The sequence below is a fragment of the Pseudorasbora parva genome, chromosome 24, assembly GCF_024679245.1.
Source record: "Pseudorasbora parva isolate DD20220531a chromosome 24, ASM2467924v1, whole genome shotgun sequence".
Classification (NCBI taxonomy): Eukaryota; Metazoa; Chordata; class Actinopteri; order Cypriniformes; family Gobionidae; genus Pseudorasbora; species Pseudorasbora parva.
In genome coordinates, this window is record NC_090195.1 from 29,285,556 (window position 1) to 29,308,214 (window position 22,659).

At 37.7% G+C, this 22,659-nt stretch overlaps 1 protein-coding gene and 1 pseudogene across 9 annotated transcripts in view; one reads left to right on the top strand and one right to left on the bottom strand.

Moving 5' to 3' along the window:
* abi1a (abl-interactor 1a) overlaps window positions 1-22,659 on the bottom strand; it is an 80,871-nt gene that overhangs the window by 30,450 nt on the left and 27,762 nt on the right. For all 9 annotated transcript variants that reach the window (XM_067435617.1, XM_067435614.1, XM_067435618.1 and 6 more), the window contains exons 2-3: window positions 18,671-18,838; window positions 2,846-3,022 (exon numbers count right to left, since the gene is read on the bottom strand). In XM_067435617.1, coding sequence (XP_067291718.1) covers window positions 2,846-3,022; window positions 18,671-18,838 — 345 coding nt within the window. The remainder of the gene's footprint in view (window positions 1-2,845; window positions 3,023-18,670; window positions 18,839-22,659) is intronic.
* Window positions 14,668-14,784, top strand: LOC137064303 (5S ribosomal RNA; annotated as a pseudogene).

A 22,659-nucleotide genomic window follows, 5' to 3' on the forward strand; every position in this document is an offset into this window, starting at 1 on the left:
GCGATTGAATGAATGTAGGCTAAAATTAAAACTATATAGTCTTCAATATACATTTATTAAAAGCTACTGTATTTAAGTTTGTTTTAATTTTGTTTTATTCAAGAGCAGATTCAAGTGATTTTCTCTGTCTTTTGTTGTTTTAGTAACATCATTTTAGAGGTGAACTGTCCCTTTAAGGACAAACGGCTGCATGTTCACTGGCTGCGCTGCTGCATGCTCGTGCTTGCATCTCATATACAGACCAAGGGCGTAGGTTTGGTCTCAGCTTTGGTAGGGACATCCCACCAGGTTTGCCCAGATTATTATTTATTACTGAGTATGGAAATGCACCATAGTTTAGGAATGAATACGATTATTAATTTATGAGGCTTTTCAGCCCAATCCAGTACCATAATAATAATAAAAGACAAAATACTCTTTAATTGTCAAGTTCATTAATTATTTTCAAAACTGATTTGGAAAAAAACACAACATGCACACAAAATTACTTATTTTCAATATAAAAAATGATTGTGGACTGGATTTTTTTTTACCTCTTATCACATTATTGAGCATGTCAAAGATTAGTAACAACTTTAGATTTGATGCATTGTTAGTTTTTGTACAAAATCATTTTTTGTTTCTCCCTCATTTACCGTTCGTGGCTGTTTTTGCCCCATTGACTTCCATTATAACCACATTTTTTGACTGTAAAGCCATAATGCTACATAATCATGCACAATCACTTTTTATATTGAAAATAAGTTATTTTGTTTGTACGTTTTTTTTTCCAAATCAGTTTTGAATCAGTTTTTGAAAATCATTTATGATCTTAGCATTTAAAGAGTGATAGTAGTGATAAGAGTGACAATTAAACAATGACAGCAGCTCAACAATAAACATGGAATCAAGTAGGCATATGCAAACTTGCAACAGAACACATTTTATATTATTTTACATTTGATTATTTTATTTATTTCTAAAGAACTATTTAGTAGCCTATATTGGTGCACTTTAAAGGGATGGCTCACCCAAAAATAAAAATCCTGTCATCATTTACTCACCCTCATGATGTTCCAAACCTGTATGAGTTTCTTTGTTCTGCTGAACACAACAGAAGATATTTTGAAGAAAGTTTGTAACCAGGCTGCTTTGGGGCACCATTTACTTCCATGGTAGGAATTCAACATAACAAAGAAATGTATACAAGTTTGGAACAACTTGAGGGTGAGGAAATTGACAGATTTTTAATTTTTGGGTGCACTGTCTCTTTAAGCAGTCATTCTGAACCAGTAACCACTTTAATTTGTTCTGAAATTCAAAAATTAAATTAAATTTTCTTTATTAATTTACCATTATGACTATATTATTATGCAATTATTTGTCCCATTTTTATCTAAATATTTTTTCAATGTCAAACTTTATATGACAGGATTATTTATTATTAATATAGCTAAATGATAAATTAATAACATTAATTAGGCTATAATCTATTAATTACCCGGTCTAATGTCTAGAAAAATAAGCCAAGCTTTGATAATGTTTGGAAAATTATATTAATATATTATCCATTAAAAAAACAATAGGCCTACCTAGAAGCACGGATGTGTCCGTCATCACTGCTGCTTTCAGTCAGACAGTCTGAGACACTGAAATGCTTCTCTGCAAAGGTTGCAGTTTGTCTTAGGTTCATCTTAAGTTACTGGACAGACCCACTGATCTTTTTTTTTTCTATTCAGCCCTATATCTGGAAATCCTCCTGCGTTTAAACTGTGGACGCACGTCGACATGTTTTTAAAAAACCGTGCAAGTTTCCAGCGCATGTTCTCAAGATTCCGTCGCTATGGCAGCAAAACCGCTAAAACCCAATCTTGTGCATCGCGTCCCGTATTGGTTTGATACGGCGGGACGCGTCATTTTGCTTGTAAATACGGGACGATACGGAATCGATCCATATAGCAGCACGAAGGAGTTTGCTAAAATATTGGTGGGGACAATTTTGCCATCTAAAAATATTGATTGGGACTAGTACCTAGCGTCCCCCCCTAAACCTATGCCCATGATACAGACACACGCGATTTACTTTCACTTTAGACGTAACCGACTGTGTTTATATATGTTAACCTTGTGTGTATTTGACAGTATTAGCACAGTAAGATTACTTACTCCAGTAATCACGTATGTTTGTCAGGCTTTTAGTGCGTGCGCATGTTAAAACCGTGCAAGCACGCGAATGAAATGTTTTACCAGCATGGCTTTAAAACGCATGCAAATAATGAACTTTGGTGATTGTGAATAACTATATTGTTGTGAGTATAACTCTCTGTCACCAGCATTTCAAGGACGTCTAAACACCCCCTATCTTTTGTGCATATGATTGGGTATTTGCTCATATCAGCGCGTAGACTCACAGGCACACTCAGAGCTGAAATAAACTGAGAGAAAGATTTAAAACGGAGATAAATATAAATAATTAATTCAATGCAAAACCGCAATTCACAAGCACATATTGAACCGTGAATGCCGTACCGAACGATATATACTATATATCGTCAATATTATATTGAGAATTGTGGCATCCCTAATATATATATATGGATATCAGAGTTTTGTTTTGTAGTGATAAAAATAAAATAATCAAAATAATCAACCGATTACTCAATTACTAAAATAATTGTTAGTGACATCCCTAGATATCACACTATTTAATTTAAAGATAACAAAAACACATTCATAACAATTGCTGAAATGAAATTAACTAAATGAGATTTCATAATAAAAATAAAAAAATTGTTAAAAATATGAATAAAAAGAAAGTAGTAATCACGTAAGTTGGAAGCAGTGGATACAGTTCTAAAAGATTTACCTTAACTCCATGGCCCACATCATCCAGTACTGTGTAGTCGATGGGCTTCCTGATGTACCTCACCGGCCGCTCCATGTTGGCTGGAGCGATGATCTTATGAGTCCTAGACGTGTTCTTATTTGTTGTCAGGATGCCAATCTCTCGCCGGGCGACCTTCTCCTTATGGATGTCCACCGTCTAATAAAGAACAGACAAAAACAAGATGAAAGATTGACAAGAAGATCCAGAAACCCAGTGTATGATTTGATTACATGTTTACCAAAGTACAGCTATGGGACTATGGGGTTTTATGAGCTGGCATGCCCGACAGTCGGACCGTGCACACAGGCGTTACATGCTGTTAATGTGAAGTGAGTGTGGTGATGCTGGGAAGAGTGTGCAGCTTTAAGTGCCGGACACGGAAGGGTTTCTTGGGCGGTGTGATTCACTGCAGTGTCTGTAGCCTGTTGGGCGAGACATCCTCCGGGTATTTTAAAGGAGCTTGTGAAGAAGTTAAATATTTTTGACCTTAAAAAGACACCATTAAAAGAGAAAAATACCCCTAATGGTGTATAAAACATCAGGCAGCCTCTGTTTTTCAAACTAATAGGGCATACAAATGATCTGCTGTGTCTTAATTTGCCTATTTGTACTACACATTAAAAGTATGCAAGACATACTAAAAAAGAGATAAAAATCATTACTTAAGGTAATACATTTAAACAATGGAATGAAAAGAAACACACAGACATGGGAAATCTATTAATGTGATCACGTATTGAACTCTGGTGACACTAACATTTCGATTTAACTAAATATCCAAATAAAATTAATTACTAAATTATGTATACCACCTATATCACTGATCTGCCCACATTGTTGCTATATGATAAATTGAAATTATTACATCACGTTTCTCCAGAGCGACTGTACAGCCGGATCAAATTTTGTTGCAATATTTTCCTGCTTAACACTGTGAAGCTGCTTTGAAACAATAGTCATTGTAAAAGCGCTATATAAATAAAGTTGACTTGACATATAGCTCTAAGAAAAAATATGAGAAAATTCCTTCATAAATGGAATGTCACTATATTTTTGGTCTAATGAATGGCTTAAAAAGATGCATGTTTTCAACTCATTTTGACTATCTACAGTTCATTAACGGCCAAAATCACTAGCGTAAAGCGCTGACACAATGAACTCTGGGTGCTTATCCGAAATGACTCTGCATCACTTGCACACAGAAGACCTGAGGTTTCAGCTCCCTATAAAGACTTGACTTTACGGATTCCTCAATTAGGCTTCATGGCCAACAAGTTTACCAGTAACACACCATACAGCAGCAATTAAAATGTTTATTGCCATCTGCTTGATCTGTAGTCTCTCTCTCGGCCCCGCAGTGCTGTGAGAGGGAACAGTACTCTCTCTGGCACACGAGAGACTCCGAGCAGATGCGGCAGGCCTCCTGTTGGAGATGAAAGGGCACCAGTGTCTGCAATGCAGAAACACAGAGGATCCTATTCATTTTTTGAAGATGTGGAGTCAGAGCAGCTCCAGCTCCTATTCAACATCAGGAAGAAGGGGGCATGTGCACTGCGCTCTTTAAAACCTCTGAGATTTAAATTAATCTGCGTATTAATTAGTCATCTCAAAAGACACTGGTGTAATATTAGATACAGGAGCCCTTGATTTACACGCACAGCTGTGGAACTCCCAAAAAACTATACTTTGGCAGGCTGTGGCATTTAAAATGATTTTCAATTGGTACTCAAGAGGCCAAAGTGTACCATGAAAATATCCCTCACGCCATTACACCACCAGCAGCCTGAACCGTTGATACGAGGCAGGACGCTGATACCAGAGCCTCACATAGCTTGAATCTTCGTCCAACTCCCAATGGGTTGTGGGCAATATCAGCTGTTAGAGTACGCATCGATCCGGACTTCAAATTCTGACCGGTAATAGTAAACCATCCGGGAATTAGTGTTGTCACGATACCAAAATTTACACTTCGATACGATACCAAATCAAAATACCTCGATACCGATACTAAATCGATACCACGGTAAAAAAACAAAACAAAAAGATAATATGAATAATATGACAACAAAACGTATTATTCATTGTTTTATTTTTTTTATACTAAAAATTCACTTGGCCAGCATGTTCCTGCCCTGGTTTTTGCCCATTCCCTCCTCTTATTGCTATAATAACTACATGCCATTGTGAACATCCTTACAGAGATCATCATTATCAATCATTATCATTCACTAACCTTTCACTTCTCAACAGGTTGGGATGACCAAAATCTTACTTCATGATATGAGTAATTTTATATTTTTGTGTAATTTTATAATTATAATAGATTTAAAATTGTAGTTTTCTTTTTTTGAAAAAGCAAAAATGCTAATTACAAACAATATGACAAAAACAGTGCTTTATTTTTCAGCTACATTAGGTCTCTTTAACAGTAGCAAGTCAAGAAAGAAATATAAAACTGCTTACTAGTCTTCATCTTTTTTTCAGTTGTAATTGTGAATGAAAGAGAAATACATGTAGACTTTGGGGAATTGTTTTTAGTAAAAAGCAGCAGCTCTTTTTTGGAGTAAACTGAGCTCTACATTCAGCAGTGCAGCTGGAGTTGGGGAAGTGGGAGGGCAGCACAATCTGACTTCATCTCCTTCCTGTAAGCTGAAAAATAGATGTGCTGAAATATTGCACAATGTGTGCAGGTCCAACTTTATCAAAGGTCCGCAAAAACCCCAATGACGTGTGCCATTGTTTTGGAATCAAGTATCGAGAGCAGTCTCCTGATTGACAAGAGTTCGGGTTCATTGAAATGCCTGCTTGGTTTCCAACTGGGAGTATTTCAACATCATGTATTGAAGGCCAAGCCTGGTGCCAAAACCCTTCAAATGCACACTCCATCACTTTCACATTCATACCTTCAGCCCTGCAGGGCTTTCACACATTGCTAATCAGGATGTGGATCTAATTAATTACAAATCACAGTAGGTCATCTCTGTGTCGTATCTGTGAAGCCATACTTTTGGAAGTTGCCCAGAGTGAATGAGAGACTGACTTGAGCTCAGTGTCTTTTATGTTTATTTTAGGTTTCATACACTTCAAATTACATTACACAATCCTAAAAATGTCCCATATCAGGAGAAGTGGATGATCTTAGGTTGTAAATCTAGAATTCCCCATCTCCGTCAGTGTTTAAACATATAACTTATATTTACATATAGCTTTTCTTGTTAAGTGCTTCTAATTGCAAGTATATGAAGATGTTTGACACGTTAAAGTGAACCCAAATCAGATAAGATCAAGATAATGAGTTACTGTGATCGGCTCTGAGACACTGATAATGATCTACTTGTTTTGTGCTTTATTACAACTAACTGTCCAGCCCTTCAATTTTGAATCCACACTGAATATCTAATGGTATGCCTTGAATCTTGTGTCTTACAAAAAGGATGCATCAAGATGCATCACAACTCAACATGAAGTGACTTTACACTTAGTTCACTGGAGAATCACGTAAACGCCTTTACTGTGTTATTTGTCATTTAGTATATAGTTTCCCATCTTAAGAAACTCAATGTAAAGTTTCTGCAGTAACAATCCTGGAGCAATGTCTTGCTCAAGGGTCTTTCACCACCCTCAGAAGATGATCACGAGATAGTGATTGCTTTGATCCCATTCAAAAACTGCTCGACAGTAAAAGAATGGTTCCCACCAAACTTGCTTCTCTCTGCATGTCTGAGGCCAAAAGGGTGTGGTACCGATATGTAGTAAAAGTGATTTGATATCTTTTACTAAACCACAGCAAGTATTATTTATATATATAGGGCTACATTTATTTATATATATTAAAACAATTAAATATAGCCCAAGTATTTGTCAAATAATTAGTAAAATAAATACGCAACTACTGTTAAATATTTTCAATTTCACCATTAGTAATATGCAAACAAATTTCAAATCAACAGAACAAAGATATTAATTTAGTAAATCAAATGTAAAACATAACTGCTTAACATGTAACAACATTTTATATACAGTTATACAGTATATATATATAGGGACTTGATAAAAAAAAATCTAATTAGAGGCTTTGTAATTAATTAAATCGAAATTAATCACATTTTTATTGCATATAAATATTTAACCTGAGAACAATGAGAAATAATTTTTCACATGGACTTTTAGTATGCCATTGAATAATGACTGAATACATAAGCTTAATCAACAAAATATTGTTTATTTATTTCAGTCCAGCAGACCAGTGCAACGTTTGCCATTAAGTGTACCAAAAGCACATTTGTGATATTTGAGGCTCGATGTGCTGCGGTGATACGCAAATTCCTTGTTGTATAGCTTGCACACAACCATGCTCTTGTCGACGCTTCACTCCTTTCGTTTTTAAAAACAAAATTTCCCATCCACGGGGCCAAGCAAAGCGGTCTCATCAGCTTCTTCGTTCATGTTCACTATGGTTTGTTGTTGTCGTGACTCGTGAGTTGAGCGCTAGTTGGTGTTCCAGTATAATCAGTCCGTCGAAACTCATTCATTGAAAAACGTTCCGCGGTGCAAAAATAAGTGTGGTTATTTTTTTTAATTTTTTTTTGCGTAATTAATTAAGATTAATAAATTACAGGTATATATATATATATATATATATATATATATATATATATATATATATATATATATATATATATATATATATATATATATATATATATATATATATATATATATAGGTTTAGAACTTCCACAAATAACACTTTAATCCTGTCATAGTGTGGTTGAGAAGCACCTTGTAAAACAATGTATTTGTTTTTGTCTAAGTAGCGTGCCAAGTTACCTGCATTATTTTGCATTAAAAAGTGTTAAAATAAAGTGCATGATAGAGAGCAGCCGCATACATACAAGGATGGTTGAAATAGAAACTGAAGCGCTAGGTTTAAATGGTTGTCAGTAAATTACAGAATATTTTTGGTTAATGTGTGTTGACATTAATAACTCGCTAAAAAGGAGCATTCAGACCAAGAGGCAAATTTGACCTGATATGCACGTAGCGATGCTATTACTGCATGTACCATTCACAGGACACACAAGCATACCAAAACTGCAAAAGAGAATTTGGTTTTACTGAAGGGTTGCTATTGTCGTTTAGTTTGACACATTTCTTTTTTCTTCTTCTTTTTGTATCTACAAATCTACCAATTTCTTGGAAATGTGCTATTTGTATTCATGTTGATTTTTAAATCTTTTATACTATTTGAGCAAAGTTTGAATTTAAATGAAAATAAATATGTCATGGGATGTAACATTGAAGTCAAAAGTATTAACATTTTTGATAAACCTTGAATATATGCGAGTACACATCTTTATTATCATCTTTATTAAAATCTTTAATCCACATCTTTATTAAAAACAAAACAACAAAAAAACTAAGTACTATAAAACTAAATTGGAAATGTATTTAGTTGCACTTTATTTTACAATACGTAGACTTAATATGTGCTATTATAATAAGTAAACAGCACATGCACAACAGAACTGTAAAATAAAGTGCTACATTTATTATTCATCACTTAAATGTATTTGAAATTTAACAGCTTACAGCTGAATTAAATGAAGTAAATTTTGTGGAGAAGCTGACAAAAAGAGAGAGGTTTTGAAACTGGTCAGACAGACAGTTTCACTTCAGCATCTGACAGGAAAAAAGAAAAAAGTCATTTCAGCAGTTTACCGAAGCGACCCTGGGGTGGCATGGCTTCCGGAAAAGCCAGCTATGCACAAACAGATAGACGTGTTGTGCATATCTGTAGCAACAGTGCCCTGTAGCACACACCCAAAACGACACACACACACACACACACACACACACACACACACACACACACACACACACACACACACACACACACACACACACACACACTTCTACTTCATGTGGTTATGTCAATAGGACTTCCATGTCAGCATTTAATTATAGTGCAAAACCACACGATCATTTCTGAAATGAGAAACGGACCAAACCCTGATGTTTTGGTTACAAGCTTTTTTATTATTATTATTATTTATTGTAAGAATTGGAGCCCAACAGCAGGATAAATAGCTTGTGAACCAGCATCCGTAGCACATAACCAATACAAAGCAGTGAAAAAAAACCGAACAAGGCATGCAACAGAACATGTAGAACAGCTCTTTGTCGCACCTCCAGTGCTTAACGGAAACACTTGGTGACTAAAGCAAGGACGCAGCTCAGTTCGTTTAGACTGCAGCTCACTAACAACATTACGAGCACAGCTGAAGGGTGAGGACAGGCGTTCCCTTCACAGATTTACGGCTGTTATGCTCCATCTGGCTTTGGCTTCTCTCCGACAGGGTGACCACGAGCATCTGAGAGTAGCTATCTCTGCAGCGAGCCAGATGAACGTTTGCTCAATTGAGCAGCTTCTTCAAGAGTGAGCCTTTACTTTGAAAATGTTTGCAAAAGTACATCCATTGCAAATCAACCTCATGAAAATGACAGTTGAAGAAACATACTATGCTCACAAGCCAACACAACTCAGTGGAAAGCTTAATGGACCAGCTCTACTGAAAATGAACTCTATGTGGACTATCTGACTCTAAATTCTCTCATTATTAAACAAGACAATAGGAACATACTCTAAGAAGGATTTAAGCTTTCCAACAGTGAACAGCGAAAACAAGCATAATCTGCTGAAACAAATATAATCTCTTTTCCCTCCTGTGTAAAAATAACAAGGTTTTTGTGCCCAGGTTAGACAGAATCAAGTGAATAACATGATTGAAGTTAAGAAATCAATCCCTTCAACTGAGAACAAAAAATATATACTGTGCCCTCAATGTGTCTCTCTCTTCTTCTTCTACTTGCCAATGAAGAAAGATTATTTGCACACAAATTGTGTGGAAGGGTTCCAGAATTAAACCACTGTAGGTCAGGTTACGGGGATGGTCTAAATAGCACCTCGAAGTAAGGAACTTTTTCTTTGCCAGTGTCTTCTCACTGGAAAATTAGTTGTAATCAGTTGTCAAACTGCTCTCTGTATCTGTAGCAGTGATTCTGGAGAGGAATAAGAGCTTTTTGTGTAGGAAAGCATGTTCCATTTGAGGTCTAGTCGGTCAGGGAGTTGGGAAAAGTTGCACGATTGAAGGAACCCCTGCCCCCTAATGTAACCTATTTAATTGTCACAATTCACACAAACTCATTCCCAAAGGACACATTTATGCCAAACTTTATTGTCAGGAAACAGAGGGGGAGCAGGTCTTCCCCACAATCTCATCTCTGGAACTCCATTTCCTGTTTGGATTAAGCTCATCTGCCAAGAGCAAACCAAGGCAGACAGGCAGGAGAGAGAGGCCAAAAGAATTTCTAGTTGATCTTGCTAACTCAAAGTGGGGGGCTAAGTATTTTTATACTTCACATGCAACAACCAAGTATGCATGGCAGAATTCTTTAGCCAAGTACCATACACTATGAACGTGTACTTTGGTGATAATGATTAGAGATGCATCGCAAAATAGAGCTTTTACCAATTTACACGGACAAGTCTTAAGACAAACTTGAGCACAAACTTTGCTGCATAGCAGACGACAGAGAACTTGGAATTCTCTAACTACTTGAAAGTTCTCAAGAACAGACAAGGAATTTGTAAAGTTGGGATAGATCAATGAAACCCAACTTTAGTAAAATACAGAAGACGGTACGTCCAGCAGAGGTGTTCATAACGTTAATTCAAAATCAGGCTTCATTCACCCCAAAGGAAGGCATATACTAGGGGTGTAAAGGTACATGTATTCGTACCGAGCTGTTTCGGTACAGGGCTTTCGGTACGGTGCATGTGTGTACAGAGCGGTTCTGAATTAATCTTTAAAAGTTAACAGTTGGCTTTTTTTTTTCACGCGACATTTGAATCCGAGTTCCCACTGAACATACTTAGTATTCAGTCCATATTATCACAAAATCAAATGATAATATCGTTTTGACGTTCTTTAATGTGACATGACAGATTCCTGGAGCGTCAGTTCAAGCAGCGGCTCTGCGCACGAGTGAACGCGATCATCTCTTCCTAAAGAATAAACATGAATTAATATCTCTTGAGGTATGTTGAGAATATATTACAACTTAATACATAATCCCTCAATCGATGTTTCAACCATGGAAAGACAGATCAATAAAACAGCTTGTAAACAATGTTACGTAGCATCACATTGACCTCTGAAGTCTTTCACTGGGTGCGTTTACATGCACGTTCTTAAGCCGATTATGCCTAATAAGCCGACAATGAACATGGTCATGTAAACGCGGTAATCCGTTTTCTTTTATCGGAGTAAGGTTATAAATGGCGTAAGCATAAACCGGTCGGGACAGGTAGTTTTTTGACTCTTACCTCGATTTTGCACTACATGTAAACGCATTAACCAGCTTACTGTCGGCTTATTAAAGTGCACATGTGTGATAGGTGACAAAAACGCAAACTTAGAGCAGATTTAAACACATCCAGATAGAGGGAGTTAGCGTTTTGCATGAAATAAGGACATATATCACAAACAGACTTTTTTAAGGCCCAGAAAATTGCAAATATGTGTTCTCTTCTCATGCAGCAGAAGTAGAAGAGGTTCAGTCAAAACGGTGCATCTGTATCTGCATGAGGGATAATATGAGCCGTATCTCCGCTGACACGGTGCACGCTTTAATTAACATCACAACTGACGTAACATTTGAAAAACTCAGAGTCAGATACAAACATTATTATTTTTGACGTCACTACAAGGAAATAACCCGGTTTATTAATAAAGTCATGTAAACGCAGTTTACTTGCATTGTCAGTTTACTGGTTTGCATGTAAACAGGGGAAAACTGATTATTTCAATAAGCTGATTTTGTGAGTTATCAGCTTACTGGTGTGCATGTAAACGCACCCACAGTCCACAGCTGTTAGTTCACTAGTGAAATAAACTCTTAACTCTTTACTAAATCTAGTAGATAAATAATAAGTACCAAAAAGATGCAAGGCGGAAGATGGGCCAGGCCCAGTTATGAAGGGGCCCCACTAAGGTGCTATATGCATAGAGGTCTTTCAGGGACTATGCTTACCACTGGTTACATAGACGATATCCCATCTATTAAAATGTGGTCTCAGTTCCTGTTAAATTTAACAATAAGCAATATAACAATACTATTATTGGAAGACAACTTTTTCGTTCAGAAAATTCAAGAAGACTTTTACAGAAAATTCATGGAGTATACAGACAGTTACAGAGCGTCGCAAAAAAAAAAACAGCACTCATCTTTTACAGTCCCTCATGAACCAAACGTATGACGCGTTCACACCATCATAACCTTAATTACAAGATGGCAACCTGTGAAATTTCTACCCGGAGCGGTTCAAGTGCTCAGACTCGGGTTTACAGTATGTGTTTCTAACCTTTGTCTATACTATCAATGCCAAAATGAATCTGCAGCAGTCAGGCAGCAGAACTAGAGCTCTGCAAGTTGTTTAGAGACAACATGAGATAATTTAACGGGGTCCCTCATATTGTGACACTTTGCAGACTCTGCTGTGTGTGTTCACGTGTTTTGAAGAAGACGTGGCTTTGGAAAGCATTCTGTAGGGATGGTGGGATCTGATGCTTTGAAAGCTTGCTATCGCTATCCTCTCCGAAATAGAGGGTATGGCAAAAGAGTGGCAAAAGAGCTGCTTGACTGGATTTAATAGGGGAAACGGCAAAAACTTGAGTAAAAAAAAAAAACATTATCAGTTTAAACTGCAGGTTGGAGTTGATATAGTGTTCCTTACAACTTGGCAATGATCCAGTGATCCATGGAAATTGAAATGCAGCCAGCAATCATGTTTCCTGATATTTATATGCAAGATGGTATACATTTAATTGATGATATGTCAATTCAATATATAATGATACGCTTTTACCCAAAAATTCAACATACTGAGACAAATGCCTGGATTCCAGTTGTTTTAGTCTTTAAAGTCTTTAAAACTATACCTATATTTCTTGTCAAATCTATTTGTACAGTAAATCTCAAAGTTCTATCTAAAATGGGAAAGTGGGAATGGGAATCTAAAAATTCACTCTGAAAACCAATGCTTTGCCACTCTTTGCTGGTATAACAGCAGTAACTTTGACCAATGGTTCCGTCACATGCATACCCTTAATTGCCTTCCCTACCTTTTAGAGGAACATGTATCATCATTGAGAGTTAATGGGAGACCAGCCGCTGATAGTATACTGTACTGATGGAACCATTTCTAAGCATGCTGCTTCAGAACGCTACTCAGAGCTGCCTTTAATTATCATCTCTGTAGTTCCTCAGATGCAACAGACAAACAAGGATTTACTTGCAGCTATGAAGAGAGAAAAAAGGCAAACGAGACTTCTACTGTGTTGCCAAGTCTTTAGCTGGCCAGACAAAGCTCTTACTGTTCACAGTCTCTTAGCAGCCACTCCATGCACTGGTCTAGGTAGCAGCACTTCAGCCTCCCACGCTCAGGGTCAGCTCCAACAAGACATGTTCGTGATAACACAACTCAAAACATTCAGTGTAGAGCTGTGATGAAAACAGTGAACTCCAGACCTGGCCTGCTGGCCCATTAGTGTGCTGCACTGATGTTCTAATCTAATTTGGCCACATGCTGGCAGTGCGGTCTGTCTAATAGGCATCCAGAGGAATAGGGAAGAGTGAGAAATGCTTTAAAGACGGGAATATCCACTGTCAGCAAAGCTCTGGGTGTGCCTCAGCCGAGAGATTAGAGCCACTTTACAGCCATTAGTCACCTTCCAGCAGAACAGTGCAGTCATGACTGATCTGCAGCAATCAGCACTGAGGCTACACGATTACAGTTTGTTTGCAGTGACTGCACTGAGTTCTGACCGAAATTGGGTCTCTATAAGAGGGATCTCCAATTCTGCTCATTGAGGGTCACTGTCCTCCAACGTTTAGCAGCAACACATCTGCCTGGTTTCATATGATCCTGAAGACCTTGATTAGCAGGTTCAGGAGTGTTTCATTAAACACTAAGAGTGGCTCTCCAGGAACAGGATTTGACACTACTGAACTATGATGTTTGCTCAAATAAAGCCAGGCTCACACTAAAGGAGTTTTAAGACGCTTTATCCCTGATTTTTACCTTCCGAGAATCAGGATTTTTTTTTGGTGTTGAGGACCTTGATCGGTTCTGATGTTCACTGCATATTATCTGGTAATGTGAGGTGTTCACAGAGAATCTTGTACCTCCCGATCTGCTCTCACAAATCAGGGTTGCCCCGATTCTATCCAACATGTCTGATATTTAGGATTTTAAATCGGGATGATTATGTCAGTTCTTTCACAATAGCCAATGAGAGAATTGAATGAGAGCACTTTTGAAATTGCGACCGCGAAACAAGCTCGTCAAGCTGCTGTGTGCGGGTCCGCTGAACAGCGGAGATGGCGGAACAGTGTGTGGAGTTTTACAACAACACATTTATTTGTATAACGTATCTTCGAAAACATGACCGTACAGACAAAGAGAGGATCTCAGGATAAATCGCCTTGGTTTTGAACATACCGGTTGAGTGTAGAAAGCTGCTTGCCAATTCTTGTAGTGTGCATGTTTGAGATTTGACAGAAAAAAATCTGTGAAGATTCTCCTTATGTGAGCGATGCCATCAGATTTCATAATCAGGAAGGATTTAAAAACTCTAGTCTGAGCCCATCTTAACAGTACTCAATGGCACATGATGTCATGGGTTGCAAATCCTGTGGAACAAAACCCACTATTGCCTCAGGCCTTGTCCACACGTATACCAGCAGCCATATCACCCTGTACCCCAAGACTGGTTTCCCACTGAAGCTAAGCAGGGCTGAGCCTGGTCAGTACCTGGATGGGAGACCAAATGGGAAAACCAGGTTGCTGCTGGTAGAGGTGTTAGTGAGGCCAGCAGGGGTTGCTGACCCTGTGGTCTATGTGGGTCCTAATACCCCAGTATAGTGATGGGGACATTATAGTGACAAAGAGCACATTCCTTCGGACGAGACGTTTAACCGAAGTCCTGACTCTCTGTGGTCATTAAAAATTCCAGGATGTCCTTCGATAAAGAGTAGGGGTGTGACCCCGATTGTGGCCAAATTTGCCCACTGGCCCCTGTCCATCATGGCCTCCTAATAATCCCCATATCCTGATTGGCTTCATCACTAGGTCTCCTCTCCACCAATCAGCTGGTGTGTGGTGAGCCTTCTGGCGCAAAATGGTTGCCGTCGCATCATCCAGGTGGATGCTGCACATTGGTGGTGGTTGAGGAGATTCCCCCTTCTAAATGTAAAGCGCTTTGAGTGCCTAGAAAAGCGCTATATAAATGTAATGAATTATATATAAATAAATGTAATTGAAAACGCATATTTTTCTCTCCGTTTTGGCCTTCCGTCCACACTAAAACAGCGTTTTTGTCCTGAGATTTTTGTGAACTGAAAACAGAGGTATTTGAAAATGATGATGTCTGTTTAGTCATGTGACACATTAAACCAATAAATATCCATGTTTATACCAGTATTTTGCCTATTATGTGCTATTTACTCATTTCACACTGTTGGTAAAGATATGTTCTGTACACAATGCTTATAACAGTCCTGCAAAGATGACAGAAAACTTGCAATTTACTCGCAATTGCTGTCCTGCGGCAAAACATGAGAGCAGTTGAATTTAAGACCAAACAAATAATGGTGACAGAGCAATCTAGACGCATCGGTGAATAGTGAGATATTTTGGTAAATAAAATGATCTTGCCAGAAGAATAGCGTAAGAACTTTATAATGTGTGTTCCATGTTTCATCATCTCAGTGAGCTTTTACAAGGTTTTATGCACACACAGTGAGGTGAATTTAACATTTTCCAATGTTTCAGTTTGGATGAGAAACTTTTGGAAAGCGCTGGACATGGACGCCAATGTCAAATGTATCTGGCTTAATGTAGACGTAGCCTTAGATATTCACTGTGCTCTTTCCAAACTTTGTGGAAGTTTATTTACTTAAGGTTTTTATTTTATTTATTTTTTTGTGTAGAATTGCAGCAAGCAAAGCATACCGTTCTATCATTTTTTTGTGTGATTCAGAATTGTGATGCATCACTAAATAAGTTCTTCCCCCACCTTTAGTACAACATGCTACGACAAAGCTTGCTCACAGACAGAATCCTGTTTTCAACATAACTGTCCTATTATTCTCATCTCCATCTTTGGAGGGAATCATGATTGACACTGTAGTGGAGGGCGTGTGTGAAGAGCTGGACGTGAGAACAGGCCTCTGTTGACCCTCTAAATAAGCCTGTCTTATAGCCATTCATAAAGCCCACTGTGATACCCAGACGCGCTTTTGAATGGAGACGAGATCTGAAAATACGCTCCACTATACGCCAGTTAATCCCATCAATATCTGCTGATTAAACTTCTAATTTGATTGGCAGATTATATCAGTTTAATAATTCTGGGTTTAGCACTTTACTGTGGGCAGTATTTGTGCTATCAGGGCGAGAAAGACAGAATTGGGGTTTGTCAAATAAGAGATCTAATTTTGAGATGATTTAGATGGTTGAAGAAGTTGTTGATGCTGTCATAGGAAACTGAACCTTCCCACATTTCTGAGTGATGGGCAAAAAAAAAATTAGCCCCCAAAACTGCAACAAATATCAGCGTTTTATTTTTCGTAATTTATTCTGAAAAGGCTAAACATTTAGTCTAGGGATGCACCGATATGAATATTTGCCCATTACCGATAACAAATTATATATGAAAGCTGATAACCGATATATTGGGAGATAAATCTGATTTCAAATTTTGTATATAATTTGTGAGTCTGATAAAAAAAAAAAAGTCTTACCATTAAAAGTTACGATTCCAATACTAGTATCGGAAATATTACCAAATTACAAATTCTGACATCGGTATCGGCAAGTACTTGAAAAATACTTGATCCGATACCATAATTCTTAAACAAGACCTAACGTTAGTTATTATGATGACCGCTAGCTTTGCCTAACATAGACCCTAGATGATGTCTATGTTGCCTAACCGCTGCACCGTTCTTTTTCGCTGCTCAGAATGCATTGTAAACACAGGAAGTTGTGCTGTGTTGCTACAAGAAACCCCTGTTAGAGCAGCGAAGAAAAAATGAAAACGTGTTAGCAGTAAGTCCGCTGTTTAGCAATATTTGAGACTGGAAATTTGGTACTGAAATTTTAATACGATACCAATGTTTCTATAGTAAGTTACCGACTGTGTATATTTGGTACCTGCAGCTGCGTTCAGTCGATTCAGTGTTTATCTAAGCCCAAGGCTCCAGACTGTAACCAAATATACTAGTGTCTGTGAATATTAAACTGAAAAATACCATTTAAATATTACTCCTGCATGTGCTGCATCTGTGTGGATGCGCGGGCGTGTGCGTGACGCTCGCTGTCTTTATAGTCTCTGCTGTGTCACTATATTAGGACACGAACGAACTTATAAACCGCCACTTCATGAGAATTTACCATTTCCTTTGAGAAAACGGTCATATCATGAACACAGACGCTCAACTCAATCTTTAAGGCAACCCGTCAAAATAAATGTTTGGTTTAAAGGTCCTGTTCTTCGCGATTCCATCTTTCAAACTTTAGTTAGTGTGAAATGTTGCTGTTGGAGCATAAATAATACCTGTAAAATTATAAAGCTCAAAGTTCAATGCCAAGCGAGATATTTTATTTAACAGAAGTTCCCTTTCAAAGCCTACAGCGAACGGCTGGTTTGGACTATACCCCTGCACTTCCTTCAGGAATGACGTCACTAGAACCGTTTGTTGACTAACCCTCCGCCCCCAAGAACACGCAAAATAGGGGGCGTGGTCTTGTTTCTCTCCCACGTGGAGACGAGCGGCATTCAGCGCTTGCATCTCCCCATTATGGTAAGAGGCGGGACCTTTCCGGGCAAAGTGCACTAAGCTGCTGTCCAATCACAACACGGGAAGCGCTGGCCCAATCAGAACTCGTTACGTGTTTCTGAAGGAGGGACTTCATAGAACAAGGAACCCATCAGGCCGTTTTTAGGACAGAGGAAACAGCGCTGTACAGATAAGTAAATTGTGTAAAAAATACTGAGTTTTTTTACACGCAAAACATGAACACTTATATTGCACACTGTAAACATAATCAAAGCTTCGAAAACACACAAAGAACGGGACCTTTAATGTAAAGAAATTGACAGAATATATTAGGTTACTGTTGTAGCCTACAGTAGATCTCTACGTAATAATAATAAGTCTCTAATAAAAATAATTATGCCTAGATGGTTGCTTATGTTTCACTTGTTTTGGTTCTAGGAATCTAGGAATTCCTTTAATTCCTAACTAAAGTAGGGATTGGCTGTATGACGAAAATCTTACATGACGCATATGTCAACAATATAATATCAGAAGTGTTGTTCTAAATATCAACATTGCTGTCTTATGGTCAATTTTGCAGGGCTTTTTTACTGCCACCAGCAAATAGTGGGTTTGATTGAAGCCTGTAATGACTTCAGCAACTAACAGCACCATATGGAAGTGGGATGAGGTTTACACAAGGACTCCCTGGGAGAGTTTTGTTTCCATGATGACTACATAGAGACGCATACGCGAAGAAAAAAGAGAAACGGAGGGAAAAAGAGGTGAACAAAAACAGATATTAACAAGTCAGTCACTGTGAGAGACAGACGATACTTAATGAAAACTCTAGACAGACAAGGACAAAGCAAGGGAAATGAGATTGAGAGAGAAAAAGAGAGAGATGTATTGAAAATGACCTGAGATATGTGGTTAATGGAGGACTCCATCCTGCGCAGCTGCGAGGCCTGGATATCCAACAACTGCAGGACATTGTTGGCTAAGGCATTGATCTGATAGGCCACGCTCGCCAGGGACTGGGTGGTGTAGGCTTTGGTCTCCTCCAAGGCTTTCCTCTTATCCTGTGCCTGCAGGTCAAAGTCAGAAAAAAAACAAACATTTTATTTCAAATTTTACAATAACAGCAAACATTTCACCCTATACACAGTCTCAGCCTTAGAGAGCCCACCCACGGCCGTCTGATATGTATGCTACAAACAAAAATATCTGACTAAAATCATGCCTGGTTTCTATGTAAATTCTGGAAGACTGAACAAGTCTTGGGAAAAAATCATGTTTACAAGGTACTAGAATGCTACAGTAAGGAAAGTAATGGTCAAGTCACTGGATATTGCAGTATATTCGTTATATAGGTAGCGAGCAAACATAATTTGAGTGTACCTAAAGCTACAGTATTGTCTGTATAAGCCACTGTAAAGTGGTCTGCTGCTGTAGTATTAATCTTTAATTTCCATAGGAGGTTATTGGAAATTTTAATGTGGAATGTTTACAGAGTCACAATTTTCAACAACCCAGTGGTTCTCAACCAGGAGATCAGGAGCCACTAGGGGAACTTATTATGATTTTAAATTATTTAAAATAAGACAAAACAAGAATTAAAAAATTAAAAAATGTAAAAAAAATAATAAATAAAATTCTTTGAAGAGGGCTTCCTACTGCATGGAAAAATATATAGTTATGCCTTGTATATTGTTATTTTATACTTTTTTATTTCATTTTAATTTTAAAAGTTATTATATAAAAAGTTAGTTAAAAGTATTTTTTTTAAATCCTTAAACCTTGTCTAGTTAATCCTAAACAACAAAGTCAACGGGCCTTCGAATGATATTGTGGACAGCAGGGGGCTTGTAGTCAAAATGGTTGAGATCCCCTTAATCTTAAAAACAAATAGCATATCACATTTTAAAACAAATTAAATTAATCAATGAAAATACATTTTCCACAATTTCACCTAGATTGCAAAACTACTAGAAATCGATTGCTTGAATATTTTTATAACAAATAAGCAAGGCGCTTTTATTTATATAGCCCATTTCATACACAATGGTAATTGTAAAAGTGCTTTACATAAAAAAGGTATTAAAATAGTGATAGAATAATCACAACATATGCATAAGAAATAAAAATACCATGTATAAAATACTATTCTAAATTCGGGCTCCCCTGTCTGAACAGAACAGTCAGATTTTCGGTTTATCAGGGACACTAGTAGCAGCCCAGCTTCCTAGTGACCTCCTGCCCTTCAATATGGAGGAGTTTTTCACCCACCGTCTGCCTCTGAAGACTTTCGGCATTATACCGATCTGCATCCAAGGACCTGGGGTCAGTTCTTCGTACCCCGCTTATACATCGGAGATGATTTGACAGATCCCAGATCTTCTAATCCTGATAACTGATCTCTGGCTAATTTGGTTTTTCAAACGAATTTGCGGATTGGATTAAAATATCTGGATTAATGTATCCAAGATTACTGCGCGTTCTTGTGTTCCCTAAAGAGGGCAGATGGATCGATATTTGAAACCATGATCAGCAATAAAGCGATTGGCTGGCGTCAAGACAATGTAATGACATAATATAATTAAAAAAGCCACCTGGCAAAAAACTTGACAAAGAAAAAAAAAAGAAAGAAAGAAAAAAAAAAAAAAACACGAATTTCTGGACCTTTATAAGGAAACGACCAAACCTACAAGTTGTTAAATTAAATCTGCACTGTTTTGATGAACATGATTGCCAAATATTTATATTCACGATTTTATAGTATTTGTACACCCTTACATTTTTATTTCAACAATGTCTTTAAAATTTGAATTAATTTCGAAGCAGATTTGTTACGTGACAGTATTAAAGATCAAATTATCTGCATCTCTTGCGCAGCATCCAGCCACTCCCATAATATCCGTCATCACTCAAATCAATGCACAACCACTGAACATAGATCAGTGTTCACGACGCAGATTAACTGTACAGTGTGTGTAAACCTCAAATACAACTATAAAGTAATTTTTCCATCAAAAATAAATCGCTCCATCAAGTGACTGTCTATAGTATTATACCTTTTACACAACATTATATATTATTTTCAAATAAATATTATTATTTTAAATTGTTATTGCCCCTGGTTCAGTAATGAACTCTTGGAATAAAGTAGCAGTGGCTGAGACAGATTTTAAGTATTACCTCAAGATGCAATCTAATCATATTTATATGAAATAAGATCCCGAGCAAGTTTAAGCTAACGGACTTGTTGCTATGACATCAAGTCCAAGATGAGTGTGAAAGAACCAAACAATCTGAGAACATGCCAAACCGTCAACAATCAAATCCAGCTAACTGAGTTAGCCACATACGAAGAACAGGCCCCTGGTGTTTAAGGATTAATATGAATTAATAATAATAGTAATAATAATAAAATAATAACAATATAATAATAAAATAGGCCTATGTTTTTATATATTATAAATAAATGCATTTAGTATTCTGTCCAAAACTGAAATAAAACCAATTTTCTTTATATAGCCTGACAAGCCAGGCCCACATCAAGATGTTTGGTCTGGAAACTCACCATAGACAGGGCTCAATCCGAGGGGCGAGCTAAACAGTTGTCTTTCAAACTCCCTCTGCACGCGATAGGATAGCGCTACAACCAACCAGAGCAACGAAGGTGAAGCAGAGCTTGTTGATAGATTAAACATTCGCCGTATCCGGTCGGCAAAACTCAGAACACATCTTCCCTTTTTAAGAATGACTTCAGTGCCGTTCTTTGTTCTTTTGTCAGAGACTTAACTCCAAGTCTTCCAGAGTCGCGGTCAAAGCTGATTCGAAAGACCGCCGTTCGCCAGTTTCTGTGTTTACTAGAAACACGCAAACGCAACTCGGCCGTCGTCATTATATGGCCCCGCCCACCGCCTCTATACACGATGTGATTGGCCCGGCAAGAGTTTGGCGAATGCAGCTCAGAAGGGTATTGAGAGTTGCTAGACGACACTCGCGGGCCGATTAGATTTGCTGCCGCTAGTGTGCGTCTGGATTTCTAGGATATTCTTTATATGGATTATCAGAAAATTCGACATAAAAATAAATAGCATTGGAAAAACATATATACTGGTCTTATCTTTCACCACATCATGCTAGCTTAAAAAAACTCTAAACAGCAACTTTTCTGAAGCAAACAGAATAACATGTGGCCTTAACCATAACCGCACAGAACCGAAACTCACAGTTTTTAAATGTGGTATTTTCTCAGTTCTCGAATTGGCCTACCTCTGTGGTAAACCATGATCTCACTGAGGTAAACTATCATTCATGCAAGGCCTTCAAAAACCTGACACACTTTACCAAAGCACCTGCAGCGAGGGAAACATGGTCTCCATTTCAATAATGCAAGTCTGTTTGTACTTTTGAAAAGTTACTGTTCTCACCAGTGCCCGAATTGGTGTACACAATATACAGTTTCACGAGCCAGTCTGTATTGAATACATAAACATATACCAAAAAGACATTTACACATGGGGACTACAGCTCTACAGGCATTCCCCATTGTAAATGATGTGGTGAAGGTATGCAATAATATTGTTTTACAGTTGTTCCACAGAAAAATGCAAACACAGCTGTCCTTCATTCAAAAGTCATGCTATTTAAGTGTTTGGCAAGAGCAATGGACATTGTTACATTAGAGATGTATTTCCAAGAGAACTGCTTTAAGAGGCATAGAATTAACACTAGAAAGGTCGTTCGGGGGGATGCTCATCTAGCTTACACAGTATTTCAGGGCACTCACTTAGCTGAAAACCAACTCAAAGCTAAGCATTTTAAACCCTGTCCACATATTCAGACTTCATTTTAATGGTGCTGAACAAGATGTGCAAATAGGCTCCAACATTCTCCACAG